General features: G+C 33.0%; 1 protein-coding gene across 4 annotated transcripts in view; it reads left to right on the forward strand.

Moving 5' to 3' along the window:
* Positions 1 to 16,727, forward strand: part of SLC30A6 (solute carrier family 30 member 6) — a 29,809-nt gene that overhangs the window by 5,866 nt on the left and 7,216 nt on the right. The window contains exons 2-12 of one of the 4 annotated variants that reach the window (XM_015588213.2): positions 454 to 521; positions 2,472 to 2,556; positions 3,201 to 3,243; positions 4,277 to 4,342; positions 7,920 to 8,000; positions 8,486 to 8,521; positions 9,242 to 9,336; positions 11,552 to 11,600; positions 11,908 to 12,027; positions 15,096 to 15,198; positions 16,086 to 16,133. In XM_015588213.2, the coding sequence (XP_015443699.1) occupies positions 2,529 to 2,556; positions 3,201 to 3,243; positions 4,277 to 4,342; positions 7,920 to 8,000; positions 8,486 to 8,521; positions 9,242 to 9,336; positions 11,552 to 11,600; positions 11,908 to 12,027; positions 15,096 to 15,198; positions 16,086 to 16,133 (669 nt within the window). In that variant the 5' untranslated portion in view covers positions 454 to 521; positions 2,472 to 2,528. Of the gene's footprint in view, positions 1 to 453; positions 522 to 2,471; positions 2,557 to 3,200; positions 3,244 to 4,276; positions 4,343 to 6,779; positions 6,901 to 7,919; positions 8,001 to 8,485; positions 8,522 to 9,241; positions 9,337 to 11,551; positions 11,601 to 11,907; positions 12,028 to 15,095; positions 15,199 to 16,085; positions 16,134 to 16,727 lie in introns of those variants that run through there. The other 3 variants (XM_006910370.3, XM_025045673.1, XM_025045672.1) reach the window with 3 other exon arrangements.

The raw sequence follows: 16,727 nt of genomic DNA on the forward strand, positions 1-16,727 counted from the left end.
AAATAGTTTTTATAAGGTAACTAATAACCTCCGTGTTGCCAAAACCAATAGTCATCCCCATTTCCCATCTTTCTTGACCTTCAGCAGCATTGACAAAAATCAGTCACTTTTTCCTTAAAGCACTTTATTCATTTGGACTCTAAAACACAACTCTTGGTTTTTTCCTACTTACTTGGCCATTATTTTTTAGTCTTCTTTGTTCTTCATCTTTCTAGGAGTTCCCAGGGCTTAGAGCTCCAGCCTCTCATTTCTGTTGATTACATGTAGGTAACACTTTCACCACCACACACTCATGACCCCATATTTATATCTCAAATTCTCCTCTACCTCCAGACTCCAATATATAATGAGTAGCCTTCTCAATATTTCCACTTGAATATCTAAAAGGCATCTCAAATTTAATATGGTCAAACCTATTACTTCCTCACCAAGTGGTTACTCTTATTCTTCCAGATGCTCAAGCCAGAAACCTTGGGAATCATTCTTAGACCTCTCTTTTCCTCAAATCTCACATTCATTTTGTAAGTAAGTCATGCTAGCTCTATCTTCCATATAATACCCAGAATCCGACTTTCCTAATACCTTCTTACCACCTACAAAGCCTCCATCATTTCTCACATGCATTATTATAGTCACATTCTAAATGGTCATCATACTTCCATCCTTGTCCTTATATAGTATATTATACAGACAGAAGCCAGAATGATCTTTTAAAAATGAAAGCTATGTCACTTTCCATCTCATTTGGAATAAATCCATTCTTTTCCTATCATACAAGACACTACTTATATTACCTCAGACTCCCTCTTTCCTGTCTCGACTAGCTGTCCTTAGCCAGATACTCTTCTGTCTCAGGGCATTAGCACTGTGGTTCCCATTTTCTCTCCCAGATATCTGCATGCTTAGCATTTTTGCCTCAGATTTCTGGTCACATGTCACCTTACCAAAGAGGTCTTTTCTGACCATCTTATGTAGAAGAACAACTCTTTCATATCTCCCATATTGTGTTCTAACTGTATTCTATTTTTTCTTCCTAGCATTTATCACCACTTGACTTTATGTATTTGCTTATTGTCTGTCACCCCATCTGCATTATAAGGTTCATGTTTTGTTCACTACTGTATCTCCAGTGCCTAGAATAATGTCTGTTATAAAATAAATATTCAAATATGTGTTGATTTAGCAGTAGAGCTACAGAGAGTATCATTTTCATATTACATGCTTTGTCCTCCTTTCCTGACTACTATTGAATCCTTGTCCTGACTAGACCCCATGTCCAGTCATTTCATAAATGTCTTTACTAGTATTAGAGTCCCTTGTTCCATTAATCTAGCATATCAGCTCTTAAGTCTATAACATCCCTACCTCACGTGCTTCTCTGGTTTTGCTTCTGGGTGTAGAGGAAGTTCCAGAATAGTGTCCACCATAAATTCATGCTGGTAATTCTTGCTCTCCTTTTTGATGATTCAATATTATATTCACTATAATAGCTATTCTACAAATTCTCTTCTGGATTTAAGTTTCCAGTCCTATTTTACCATATCCCTTAAATTTAGAAAATGGCCTTGCTTCTTTTATAGAGATTTATAGGCTATTAGCTCTGTGCTACTTCACTGTCACTTCTTTCTGCTTCTCATCCCTTCAGTCTTTTTTTTTATTCTCACTTTTTTCAAAGGTGTTCTTCCTTTCTAAACCTACACCTTTCATCTGCATTCTAAAACCATCTTTTCTCAATCCACATTTGATCTTTGCAGTTATATCTAATTTTAACACCTCCAAATAACTGCCTTTTCACTAATTTCTTTAATAGCTACTTTCAAACAAGCATAGGTCTCCCTTCTTTGTAGGGAGTAGAATGAAACAAAAATAAAAACACTTCACTTGATCTGTTCTTTATTTTTAGAATGCCTTTCCTCTTTCCTCTGATGACATCCTTGTATTTTCAAGGTGTATCTCAGGTCCTCCCTCTTCTATGAACTTCTAAACTATAGAAGTTCTTTCCCTCTTTTGTGATCCTATTTCATACAACGTATTTGATAAGTAACCAAGTACTGTCTTTGGTGGGAGGGGTGACTTTATTTTGATATACTTTCAAATTTAGTTACAAGATTAGTGTATAAGGAACTCCTTCATGCCCTTTACTCAGATTCACCACTTGCTTACATTTTGCCCCATTTGCTCTGTCATTGTCTCTGTGTACACATTTATAGAGACAAAATGATACTTGAGTTTAAGTGTCAGAATTTATTTTATCTTGACTAATTCCCCTTCTAGAATTATTCTTTTAGATTTATATATTGTAAAACAATTTGGTTGATGAGAATTTTGATAAATTTAGAAAATGTGACACTTTTTTGGAAGAAAGTTGTACTTATTCCTTTGAATATCAAGAGTATGAATTACAGCAACTTCAGTAGGCCCAGTGGAGTATATCAGCACTCTGCAAATAAGAATGATTTTCTTTTTCACAGTCCTGGAAGATACTGCTCTTTGGTGCCATAAACTTAACATGTACTGGTTTCCTTCTTATGTGGTGCAGCTCCACTAACAGCATAGGTATGTCGCCATTCTTCTTTTTCTGGAGTTAACTATTGGTTTCACTTGTATTTTTCTGATTTTAAATAAAAGTGTTTTTTCCTTTACACAGAATATATTATTCTGAAATATAACTCAAAAGATTTAAACGAAGTACTCTATTTGAAAAGTGCCTTGTAAACTATAAAGCTTGCTTTGATTTGTTAGGTATTATCTTTTTAAAGGAGCTATTATTTTTTAAAGAAAAACTTTAAATCTTTTTGAAAAACTGAGATTCCTTTTTAATGTGATAGATTAGTATTTCAGTTTATGCAGTTTATAAGTAGGAATTTTGAGTAAGATTTGATTTTTCTTGAAAGGGGAAATCTCTAATATGTTTATTATGTCTTGACTTCTTATATTTTTATGTACCATTATTATTATCTTGCTATTTAAAGAATACATAGTACTCAGATAACAGAAGAAGGTAAAAAATATTATTATAGGTCTTTTGAGCATATACTGTTCATTTTTCCTGATGGAGAAATCGGGTTCTAAAGTAAGCTTTTGTATAGCCAACTTGGGCTACATACATTTATCAAATTTACTATATAATTGCCCACATATGAGGTTACTCAGTGACTTATCTTTTTGGTAATGAATACCTTAATCAATGTGTTTTACAGCTTTAACTGCCTATACTTACCTGACCATTTTTGATCTATTTAGGTAAGTTTTTAAAAATCACCTGATGTTTTGAAGCTAATAAGGAATTTGTTGCACTGAATTTATGGTTTTCTTTGCTTGAAGGAGAATATTCTGAGCATGCGAAATAAGCAAAATTATCAACATAGAACTTATATACAAACAATAAGTTAACAGAAATACTGGAGGAAAATATTCCATTTATGTAGCAACAAAAATGACAATATCCAGGCATTAGTTAGGTCAGAGGCTTCAGGTGCCTATCCATGAGGATTAGCTGTGGCTAGGGAGCAGAGTCATGTAAGAATGCACCAGTACTCACTTTAATTGTGTAGATAGGAAAAGAAATGAGGGACATTAATAGCTGAGAAGTGAGTAATTGTGAGCTAGGGAGACAACCTGTTGGCTCCCTGCTTACATGGGGCCTTTCATATTTCCGTATAAGGGTTGCAAAATACTTAAACATTAATATCTTCAAAATCTGTGCCATAGGAGTGTGTTATAAGGATATCTTTTCATCAATCACATAATTAAATCTACCTAATTGGTCTAAAACAATCTGAACTGAATTACCAGAATTTCACATGTAGTAAGTTGTTTTATGTGAATCTCCACTGTACTTAGAAAATGTACATAATTTTATCCCATCCAGAATGTTACTATTTAATTTAACTTTTAATAAAGATTAAAGTATATCAAAGTTAAAATTTATCATATATGCCTAGAACAAAATATATTATCATTATTATTACTGTGTCATTTTTTGCATGCTCAGTTACAGAAACCATTTAGGATGGATCTCTTACTGAGTAGAGAATCTATGGGTTTAGGTTCTGTTTAACTGACTTAATGATGTATCATAACTCAGTTCCTCAACATGTTAAATCTCATGCTCTAGGATGCTCATTATGAATAGATTATAAATTATTAGATAACTTATTAATTTAGTCTGTGTAAATACTGATAACTTTCAGCAGTTTAGGAATTCTAAAAACTTTTTATTCTGCATGTTCTAGCCATCGTTATAATACCAAAATTTATTTTTCTTTTTACATAGTTTAATGACTTGTTTAATAAGTTACTGGGTAATGGTGAGGAAACCTAGCCCTGTCTATTCATTTGGGTAAGTTCAAATTATTTTATTTTCTACTAACTTATTGCTATTAAATAGTAGTCATATTTGTCAGTAGTGAGCTAGCTAGAGTATTTCTAGAAAATAAATGGTATGATCAAATGTGAAAGTAGATAGAAAAGGATCTTCTAAGAGGATTCTAATAAGAAACATGAATATTTAAATTTAAGTCATATTAAAATAAAATGTTCACATGAGGTTCTTTGCTATTTTATAAAACAAATATTAACATAAAATGTTCAAATTAAGTTCTTTAGTACTTTGGAAATCTCTTATGTTAGTTAAAGGAGGTACAGAGGATTTCCATGTAAAAGTATCTTCCAGATGGTAAAGTAAATATGATATATTTTAACATCAGTTTAGTGGTGGAGATGGATTTTTATTTTAAGACTGGATTTTTGAAAGCAATGGACTGATAGAATTTGAAATTTCTGTTTTTATAGTTTTAGAAATTACTGAAAGTTAGAAGATAATCTTTTATATTAGAGGTTTTTAAAAATATATATTAGAAAAATATAAGTCCTTTCAAATTCAAGGAAACAACTTGAAAGAATTTTACTTTGGTAAAGAAACTCTTGTACCAAACTTACCCTTCTTCACCATACCATTCACTGGGATTATATTCTTTTGAACAAAATCAGGATTTTTTTACTTAAACAATGGGACAAAGTAAACATAAAATGTTTATGTAAAATGAAGATATTATAAGTGTCACTGAAATTTAATAGGGTTGGACTATTACTATAATAATCAGTTGTAAGATATAGATATCTGTATATGGAAATCTGTGACTGAGTCAAGGCTTTTGATTGTTAAGTGACAAAAATCCAACTCAGACTAGTTTGGGGAGAAAAATGGGGACTTTTGTCTTTATGTAACCAAAATGTAGAAAGACTCAGATACTTGGCATAGGGACTAGAACTCTCAGGACATTGTCTTTCTGTTACCTCTCAGGCTTGCTTCTTTCTGCATTTCAGGTTCAGTTTCTAAGATCACTTTACCATTCTGGAATGGTAGATAACTCCTAGCCAGACCTCAACTCATACCTTGTTACCTTCATCCTAGAAGACTCTTTCACACTTCTAGTTCAAAAATGTATGAGAATGGACTGCTGATGGGTCCAGGTTGGAACGGATGTTAGTCTTTAAATCAGTTACTGTGGCCAGGAGACAAGGTCAAGTAAGGACATGACAGCTTCCATTTTGACTCATTGCTTAGCGTGAATGGAAAAGGAAGGAGCAATTGAACAATAAGATTAAGCATTCATTTGTATTCAGTCATGTAGCTTGAAGTATCTATATTTAATAATTCCAAAATCCAGTTCTTTGGCTCTGAGATCTCATTCAGATTACCTTTTTGACAGCTTCATAGAGATGTCTAGTTGGTGTCTTAAGCTTAGGCTAGAATCCTTTTTTTCTTACCCAAAAACCTGTTTCTCTGCAGTTTTTCCCATCTCAGTAAACATACTGTCATTAATTTGCTCAAAAAAATTCTAGGCATTATCCTTGATTATTTTCTCATTACTCACATCTATTCTTCAGCAGGTTATGTCAAGGTAACCTGAAAACACATCCAGAATCTGTTCCCATTCCTATTACTATCTCCACTATTACCATCCTATCCAAGGTACCTTCATTTCTTGCCTTAACCAATGACCATCATCCTAACTGGTCCCATGCTTTTGCTCTTGCCCCCTAATGTCCATTTCTCCATAAATCAGCCAGAACATTTTCCTTTTTAAACCTAAATCATACTGTTACTCTCTCCCTTAAAACCATCCAATTGGTTCCCATCATATTAGAATAGAATACTCACTCTTTTCCCTAATTTTTAGAGCCCTTATATGAACTGTGCCCTGCCTACTTTTTTTCTCTTATCACTCATATACCCTCTATACCACACTTTTTTTTTCTGTAATTTGAACACAGGTAATTCATTCCTTCCTTAGGGACTTTGTACAAGCTATTCTCTGTTTGAAATACTCTTTACCTAATCTTTGCAAGATGCACTCCATCTTAAGATCACTAAATGCTAATGTCATTAAGTGACTAGGCCCAATCTAAAATAGATTCTAAAATAGATCTTGTTACATCAGATTAGTATAATTATCTCTATAGAACTTACCAGAACTTTAGTTATTCCGTCTCCCCCTTTAAAATATAATTTCATGGTAGCAAGAACCGTATCTTGTTGTGTATTATATCTTTGCACACATTTGTTCCTGTAAAGCTATTTCATTGATATAAACATTTATTGAAAAAAATTCATCCTTCTCTTATGCTTTTATGTGCTACCTTTTTCATAAATCAGGCGACTATGTAGGTCTGGTTATGTATTCTCTTTTCTGTTCAATTTACTGTATTTGTCTGTCTTGCATTAGTACAGGCATACCTCGTTTTATTGCGCTTCGCTTTCTTGCACTTCACAGATGTTGCATTTTATTCACAAATTGAAGGCAAGACTTCCTCCAGCAAAAAGATTACAGACTACTTTATTGAGATACTCACTATATTGAGGTGGTCTGGAACCAGATACGCAATATTTCCAAGGTATGCCTGTACTATACTCTGTTAGTTACTTTGAAATTAATCTTGATATCTCGTAGTCTAAATCGTCCAGCTTTGTTCTTCAGATTGTCTTTGCTTTCCTTCATCTTTTGCATTTCTATATACACTCTAATATCAGCATATCAATTTTACAAATAATATTGCTGCGTTTACAGGTTTTTTAATCTTTTATAACCCCCTTTTTTTACTTACATATTTCCATGTCAATAAATATGTTCTATGTATTTTTAATAATGCATAAGGTTCTATTGTTCCAACATTTTTCCTTTATAAGCAGCAATGCAAAGAATATCCTTAATTATTTTATTATCTTTTCTGAAGATGATTATTTTCCTGAAAAATTTTAAGCACTTATACTTACAGTAAGTATTGAATGCCATAAACTATGTGTTGTGGGAAAAACTAAAATGATTAAGACAACAGCCCCTGACCTCCAACTGATAGTTTAGGTATTAAAAGGCATTCTCATATGATCATATGTATAAGTGTGAGACAGTATAATAAGTGGTTAAAATTATGAACTCTGGAGCCAGAGTACCCAAGTTCCAAAACCTGACTCCTCCACTTGTTAGTTATCTGACTCTAAACAGTTACTTTTCCTTTTTGTGTTTCAAGTTCCTTATCTCTCTCTTCTTTGGATAAAATAACCCTCATTAAGGGGTTGGGAGGTTTAGATGAGATAATATGTTAAGCACTTTGACCAGTGTCTAACACAAGATGGGTCAATTAAGTGTTAGCTGTTAATTATATAATGGTTATTTCTAAAAAATAAGAGCCATAAGTGGCTCATATATGTTGTACAAATAGGCACTCTTTTTAATCTGTGATGTTCATTGTTTATTACCATTCTAGAATCACTCTAGTCTGCTTTAACAGTGTTTGGCTTATAATAGGCACATATGTATATTGAGTGAGTGAATAAATGAATGTAAATGTGTTCTAGAGATACTGATTTGTAAACTGAATGAATTATACTGATCTAATTAATTTTCTGCTTTCAGATTTGAAAGATTAGAAGTCCTGGCTGTATTTGCCTCCACAGTCTTGGCACAGTTGGGAGCTCTCTTTATATTAAAAGAAAGGTACGTTTGTATCTGATGTTAATGTCATTCTAAATTCCGCCTGTACTACCTTTGGGAACATAAAGAATGCACTGAGACACACACCTGGTTTGAAGAGTATACATACGAAGATGAACAGTGATGGAGTTTTGACAGTACAGTTTCTTCATATTTCAGACTTTTCTCTCTTCTTTTCACCCTTCTTTTATTATGTTCTTGAGGCTACTAAATCCGAAAATAGGTGGGTGTGAATGGAAGAAAGGGATTTGGTCATATGTGTTATAATGCTTAGTACAGCCCCATTGAAACAGGTTTGGTAGAGAAAAATCAACATTACATGTCGAGGATAATTTGTGAGTTTCCTTGCTTCGTCCCTGCTAATAATCAATAATTGGTTATCATATAAAAAAGATATTGTGAATTTATTGAGTTATCTATATGTTTAGTAAAGCTTTTTAATTTTGTAATTTACAAGACTTATTTAATACATTATTTTTTCCTTTTAGTGCAGAACGCTTTTTAGAGCAGCCCGAGATACACACGTAAGATTTTGTTTTTATCATAACATAGAACTTACTGTTAAATTTAATTCCCAACTTAATTCGTATATTATTAAATAACGATTACTTTGACCAGTATGAGAATTCAGAATATGGCAGCATACATTTTGCTTATATTTCACAAACAAAATCCCCAAATCCAAATCCTTTTCACCCTTCACTGTTCCAAACCCTTATGCTGCAGAACAAAGGCACCTCTCTTCTGGCTTCAGGCTCCTCATGGTTTTCGAGCCTGGATCATGACACTAAGCCAGCCCTGTCTGGTCTTCTGTAATTTAAAATTTGATTCTCACAATCTCTTAGGAGTACCTATAGAAAAGATGGAATTGTTATTACCTACCACATAGTTGCCAACTATGTGGGCTTGAGCTATTTTGGTCAGTTTAATTTAGGACAGTTTCACCTGTCCAGTGTGCTGTAAACCAAATGCCATTAGCATTTATACAAATTTATAACAGGATTTACCTGTAAGAAGATAATATTAATGCCAAGAGTTTATTTTTTTTCATGTAAGATGGAGCAGCAGTAGACAGGACATGAATTATAGGACTTGAAGCCAAGTTTAGATTCTGCTCTGCTAATACCAAACCGTAGAAGCAGAGCGCTGTACCTTTCCATCTCTTAGTCTTTCTACATGCTGAAATTACATATTGATATTACCAAGAAAAAATAATGATAAATATTATTGTTGGCTTTTTTTAGGGGAAGATTGTTAGTTGGTACGTTTGTGGCTCTTTCTTTCAACCTGTTCACGATGCTTTCTATTCGGAATAAACCTTTTGCTTATGTCTCTGAAGGTATGTTTTTTATTTATCGTTAATAAAAATTCAGTTAATATAAAAATAAAAATAAGTCTTTTGTCTGTTTCTTTAACTCATAAATCAGTGAGAAAGTATATCCTAAAGAGAATTAGGAACATCTCCCAGATGTTCTCAAGTCTTCTTTAAGCAGAGAATTATAAGACAAAATCTAATTAGTTGAAGCTTTAAAATAACATATTACTTAAAAACAGATAGGACTGACATATATGTTAAATTGAATGTGGTGAAAAATTACATTTGCCAAATAACATGAATGAGATTTTAGATGTATAACCTATCTATGAAAAGTCTATTTGCAAGCATTTTAGGAGCATCGTAAGATGTAAAATAGTTGGTGTGCCCACTGCAAGTAATTTAATTCTGTTAATTAAATAAGTTCCCAGGAACTTCTTTTTGGCAGTGATGGGTAGGCATATACTTGAAAGTAGGAGAACTTATTTTGGTTTTGAAATATTCTTAATTTTCAAGTCTTTACAAATTCAGACTGATTTTTTTTTGTTTTACCTCAGTGGTCTAAATTATTGTCATTTTTCGATAATTTTAATGTTTTGGAATTCTAACCCACAAAGGATTAACCACAAAAGTGGGCTGTACGCACAGACCGACATTTCGAAGCAGAGATAATGAGGGTCTTTTTAGGTCTCACTGACTTGAACTGCAGTACAGTCAAGAGAGGAAAGCTTTCTAAGATGCCCACCCAAGTTTAAATGACTTCATGAGAGTTATGAAGTATGAGTTGTGTTTGCATGAGAGAGTTTAAGAGTTTATTGCACAAACTTGAAAATTAAATAATGATATTTGCGAAGACCAGAATTATTTTGAAAAACTTTATGAATTATTAAAGTCGTATGTTGCTCACTCTAGGAGTTTTAAAAAGGTACAGAGATTTAGAAACAATATTTCTCTGTAACGATCAGGAAGATACAAGAAGAAAATACTGATAATCTCACAACTAAGAGATAACATCTGTGAATCTTTCTGTTATTCCTTTGATTTTTTATGTACATATACATATCTTTACATACTTAGAATTGTATGTATTTATAATTTGTCTGTTTTTTTCCAGTTAACAGTTTTGCCTCATTACTCTTTGAAATGTCTTGAATTTTGCCTCATTACTCTTTGAAAAAAATGTTTTTTTGGAATGCTCGTATAATACTCTGTCCTATGAATGTTTTTAAATATTAGTCTATTTTTATACATCCAGTTTTTTCTTTTACAAATAATGCTCTAATCGGCTTCGTATTAAATTTCTTGTATGCATTTCTGATTCCTTTTTTAGGATGAATTCCCAGAGAAGATATTATAAATGGATTAAAAATACATTATTTTTAAAGGCTTTGATGTATATTGTCAGATTTATTTATAGAAAGATTTTCTAGTTTGTATTTTCATTAGCTGAAAATTAAAGTTCCCAGAAACATCAAGATTTGTGACATTAGTTGAAATTTGAGTGGAAAATAATATTGAGACCTTATTATCTGCTAGGCATTGTACTAAATGATTAGGTAGAATAACCCACTAAATTCTCCCTATATAACCTAATGAGGTAAATAATTATATCATTCTCATTTTACACTGAAACACTAAGAGATTAAGTCACTTGCCCCATGCCACACGTCTGGTTAAAGGCAGAGCTGGCATCAGAGGCTGCTCCTAACTGCTCTATTATACTGCTTTTGTGTAAGACTTGCCAATCTTTTTTACATCACAGTACACATAAAAAATGGATGGATAAATTAACACCCTGGGGTAAATGTGAGAAGATGCTTGAGCCTTGAGGCTACCTGTCCAGTGACAGTAATTGGCAGGTGTCTTCGGATGTAGCCAAGTCCCTACCTGGCCTTTCTGAGCACTGAGCGAATTAATAATTGGTATACCTATAACCCATTCTCAGCACACTGGTTAGGAGGCTCTGCTTTACAGTATAAAGAGCCTTTAAAACTTCAAATTAATAGTAACGACGACATGTAAGTTTACTAATTCCTTCTAAATTTAGGTCAACTAAATATTATAGTTGAAACTGCTTTTGATTTAGTATCTTAAAGGCATAAGTGGAAAATGTTCTATATTTGAGGAGTAACATATTCTTTTGTAATATTAACGAATCATTGCCAAAATTATTTTTAAGAAATCAAGTATTTCTGGTAGTTTATTCTATCTAGATAATTTAAATATTTTCTTCTTAAAGCTGCTAGTACAAGTTGGCTTCAGGAGCATGTTGCAGATCTTAGTCGAAGGTAAGATGTTATGGGGTTTCATGACATGCGTGATTTTAAATGAATGAACAAGAAATGCATCTGTTATGGGAACTTACATGATTCATTGCTGAGGTTAATACATGAATCTCACAGATAAGATTCTTATTCTTGCTTTACTTTTTCTTACTTTTTAATTGATGATACAAAAGAGACCTTTATGAGTGGAAGAGCTCTGTTCCTAAATCCTCTTTGCTTCCTTTAAAAGATATATTCTATGATACGAAAATGTAAGTCATCTTTTTTATCAGTATTACGTGAATACTCTTTTTGTTTGTTTTTCTTGTAGCTTGTGTGGAATTATTCCAGGACTTAGCAGTATCTTCCTTCCCCGAATGAATCCATTTGTTTTGATTGATCTTGCTGGAGCATTTGCTCTTTGTATTACATATATGCTAATCGAAATTAAGTAAGTATTTTTTATTTCTGTCGTGTGTTTTCACTTGACTTTTAAGGGCGTCATCGATGGAATGGATAGGGGTTAAGCTCATAGTGTTTGTTTATGACCTATGTAACTTTGGTCACATCTTGTCCTCACATTTCTTCATTTGAAAAAGTAAGAGGGTTGTATTCAATAAATATTTTTCACCACAATCTATAGTGCTGAATTAATTCCTCACTGCTGACCCAATGAGTGAAACTAAGAAGAGGATGGTAAGGAGAAACAAGCACCACTTTACTATTGTTGAGAGAGGGAAGAGAAGAGGAAGGAGGTGTGAAGCAATTTTTAAAAAAGCAAGCCTTTTAGGAAATAGCTGCTTTAAGCTTAACATTTTATGACATATGATTCTTTGACTACCTACCCTTTAAATATTAGTGTTTACTAGAATCTGTCCTTAATCTTTTTCCTGTTTTGTGTACTTTCCTGGGAGATCACATACAATTACTTGTTTTTACTTCTCTGTGTTTTCCAAACCTTTATTTCTAGCTCTGATCTATACTGAATTCCAAAAGGTATATCTTACCTCGACTGAACCCATTTTCTCCTATCCCCAAAACTATTTCTTCTTGTCTGTCTTGTCTTAGTGAATTGCTACTACCATCTATTCCATTGCATTATTTTTTTTTAATTGTGTTAAAGCGTACGTAACATATTTACCATTTTAACTATTTTAAGCATACCGTTCAGTGGTATTAAGTACATTTACATTGTTGTGCAACCATCACCATTATTCATCTTCAGAACTCCTTCATCTTCTAACTCTGTAAATAGTAATTTCCTATCCTCCCCTCTTCCAGCCCCTGGCAACCACTATTCTACATTCTATGAATTTGACTAAGTACTTCATGTAAATGAAATCATACAATATTTGTCTTTTTGTGTCAGGCTTATTTCACTTAGTATAATATTTTCAGGATTCGTTTATGTTGTAGCATGTATGAGAATTTTCTTCCTTTTCAAAGTTGAATAATTTTTCATTTTGTGTACATACCACATTTTGTTTGCCATTTCATCCAGCAGTGAACATCTAGGTTGTTTCCACCTTTTGTCTGTTGTGAATAATACTGCTATGAACATAGGTGTGCAGCTATCTGTTAGAGTCCCTGCTTTTAATTCTTGTGGGTATATATCTAGAAGTAGAATTTATGGATCATATGATAATTCAGTGTTTAATTTTTTGAGGACCTTCTACACATTCTTAAAAAACTATTTTTCCTCCCTCTTCACTCTCACCTCTCTCCAAGCCAGTTATTATTTATTTATCTATCTATCTACTTATTTATTTATTTTTACAGCAGAAAAAAAAAGCCTTATTAGAAGGGAAAGTATACTTCGAGATGTGGAAGTGGACCTGAGCAAGAGAAATGTGGCTCAAAAGGCCCCCAAGCCAGTTTTATTTGGTCACCTAGTCTTGTGTTTTTTGTTTAAAAAAGATTTTTAGACTCACTCTGCTGTACATTACATCCCCAGAACTTATGTGTCTTAATACTGAAAGTTTGTACCTTTGACCATCTTTACCCATTTCCACCACCCCTGCCTCAGGCAACCACTAATCTATTCTCTATTCTTAGGAGTTTGATTTTTAAGATTCCACATATAAATGAGATCATACAGTATTAATCTTTCTCTGACTTATTTCACTTAGCATTATTCCCTTAGGGTCCATCAATGTTGTCGCAAATGTTAAGATATCTGTTTTTTATGGCTAAATAATATTTGTGTGTTTGTGTGCATGTGCACACACGTATATACCAAATTTTCTTTATCCATTCATGTCTCAATGAGCACTTGTTTCCATGTTTTGGCTATTGTAAATAATAGTCTTGTCACCTAGTTATGTTTAATTTTTCTTTTTAATATTTATCTGTCCCCTTCTTCCCATTCTCAGACTGCTCCCCAAATTGAGGCCTTTATCATCATTTCCTTGGCCTAATTAGAACAGTCTTCTGATCATCTAATTTTTATTATCACACATCTCAAGTTACCATCTATTTTGATACTAGTGTAATCATTCAGAATTGCTATTCTGGACATATTCTCTTGTTTCAAAATCCTCCCTTTTCCATATTTAAAAAAGTTAAAAGTTTTTAGCACAATAAAGCCCCTATCAACCTTACTAGACATCCATCTCTCTATACTGTTTTTAGTTTCATTGCTGCATCAGGGTTTTCGTGCCCTCGCACCTGCTGCTTTCACTGTCTACAATATCTTTCTTCCATCATCTTGCTTTTCTTTGAGGGTTCAGCTCAAATGTCACTTCTTTTTGTTTTTAGCTTTTCTGGATTATCTCTACCCCAGTAGGCTTGTGACTCACTCCTTTGTGCATCTATAATACCCTGTAGGACATCTTTGCACCCAAAGTACTTAATTATATTTTCCACATGTGTGTCTCTTGCTATTTCAAAGGCAGGAACTGTGTCATAACTCATGTTTCTATTCTTAGCATGAGGGAAGAAGTTCAAAAGTGTGCTGGTAACCATTGGCATTTTGCTCTGTCTTGTTAATAGACTAGTCTGAGCTACTGTCAAGATGTCACACTTAAGTCACAATGTTGCTGAAAAAAATTTCTGGAGAATCTCACCTTGTGATATTTCTGGAGAATTTTGAAAAATTTTAATAGTAATTATTGGAAAGTTATTGTTTACAGGAAAATTGACAAAACTGCTGATGAAGTCCATTAGTGTCTCTGTCTCAGAAATTATTAGTTGAAGGTTTTTACTTGTCCCACAAATGAATATTCGTGAAGGCTTTCTAGTTGAAAAGCAGATTGACTGAAAATACATAGTGGAGAAATGCTCACATTTTTTTCTTCATCTCTCCACATTAATGAACATAATTATTAGTTATTTTCCACTAAACTTTGGTGAGAGAAGATTCTGAAAACTTTTGTTTTCCTTCAAGATGTTCCCATTGCCAGTAGTGGCCAATTGTGATAAAACAAGCTTTTTATTTTGATAATTAACATTTGGTAGATTGAATTTTAGAGAACTGAGTGAGGCATACATTTAAGGTTTAGAATTTTTTTTTTCTTTTAGTAATTATTTTGCCATAGACACTGCCTCTGCCATTGCCATTGCTCTGATGACGTTTGGCACCATGTATCCCATGAGCGTGTACAGTGGGAAAGTATTACTCCAGGTAAGGGTCTTCTTTCAATTTGCATGCTTAATATTAGCCATGTTCTTCTACCAGATTACAAAATTGTTCATGTTTTCCTACCAGATTGAAATTTTTAGCTATAGGAGGGGCCTATTAGAAATGAAGCCAAACAATAATCTTTGAAATTTGTTTACTGAGAAAGAACAGGTAAAATTATATTGGCCCATTAAATAGGCACAAATCTTACTATATGTGTAATATAAAACAAAATCATAAATTAAATATTTTTTGCCTCTAATAATGTTGCAAGTGAAATCAATGTTCCTTTAATAAAAATTTTTTAAGCTACTTATTTTCCCCTGATAACTGTGTCATCTGATTATGATTGGCTATTGTATCATCTGATTATGATTGTTTTCTTTTTTTATCGTTGAATCAGTGTGTGAGACTTTTAAATTTCAAACTTAAAACTAAAAATTACAAATTATTTCTTGAAGCAATAGGAATATTTATGGAGAAGCACCTGAATAAACAGATAGTTTTTCAGGATTGGATATGTATGTAAGCACTGCTTTTCTGTTTTTCCTCATGCCTTTTCTTAAACTCCAGGAGCAGTAATAACAATAAGATAATAGTTGCACGGTGCTTTGCCCTGTACAGAATGTTACTTTCTTAAAGATCTTTTCTTTAAGGCTTATTTGGTCCTAGAGATAGCAGCTTTTTATAAGACACAACATGTGCATGATCTGATTCTGGATGTGGCCCCACTTGTGGGGCCACCTGAAACCTACCTTCCCTAAATCGTGATAGGGCAGACATCAAACAAAGCAAAGGTTGGTATAAAACCCAATACTTTTTAGTTTCAAGACCACTGCCACAAAATTTTTTATCTGCCTAGATTTATATTTTATTTTATTTTTTCCCAGACAACACCACCCCATGTTATTGGTCAGTTGGACAAACTTATCAGAGAGGTAAGATGGAATAGTAAATAAAATCATTTTAATTTATAACTAAAGAATGCAAAGAGTAGATACAAATAATACTTTATTCAACCCTATCTAGAATTTTATTTAGGGGCATTTGTATTCTTAATATATTAGGAGACATAACATAGTGACAAAAGTAGAAAATTTGAGGAATTGCTCAGTCTGGAAGCCAAATTCACTTGAAATAAATGTCTTAAGGCCACCCTGTTGCTTATATAAATGCTGTATTTTTATAATTCTGTATTCAAACCTAGGATTTTCATTAAGTCAAAGCCTACTCTTACCTGATTGCTTCACCACCTAACATTTTGATCTGTGAATTTAGATTTTGTATTGTTATAAATTTTCACCTATTAACTAATGAAAGAAGAAGATAATTAAATTATTTGGATAATGAGTATTTTAAACTATTAGTTGTCACCAATACAAGTGGCTACTTGTCTCAGCTAGTGCCACGTACTATATCTGGCCTTGGAATTTCCTTTTGGCCCACATCCAGATAACAGGGAATTCAGAGAAATAAGTGATTGAGAAGAAAAAAAAGTCTCATGCCACAAGTGCTTTATATAAACACATGCA

Source organism: Pteropus alecto, unplaced genomic scaffold (genome assembly GCF_000325575.1).
Source record: "Pteropus alecto unplaced genomic scaffold, ASM32557v1 scaffold61, whole genome shotgun sequence".
Lineage (NCBI taxonomy): Eukaryota > Metazoa > Chordata > Mammalia > Chiroptera > Pteropodidae > Pteropus > Pteropus alecto.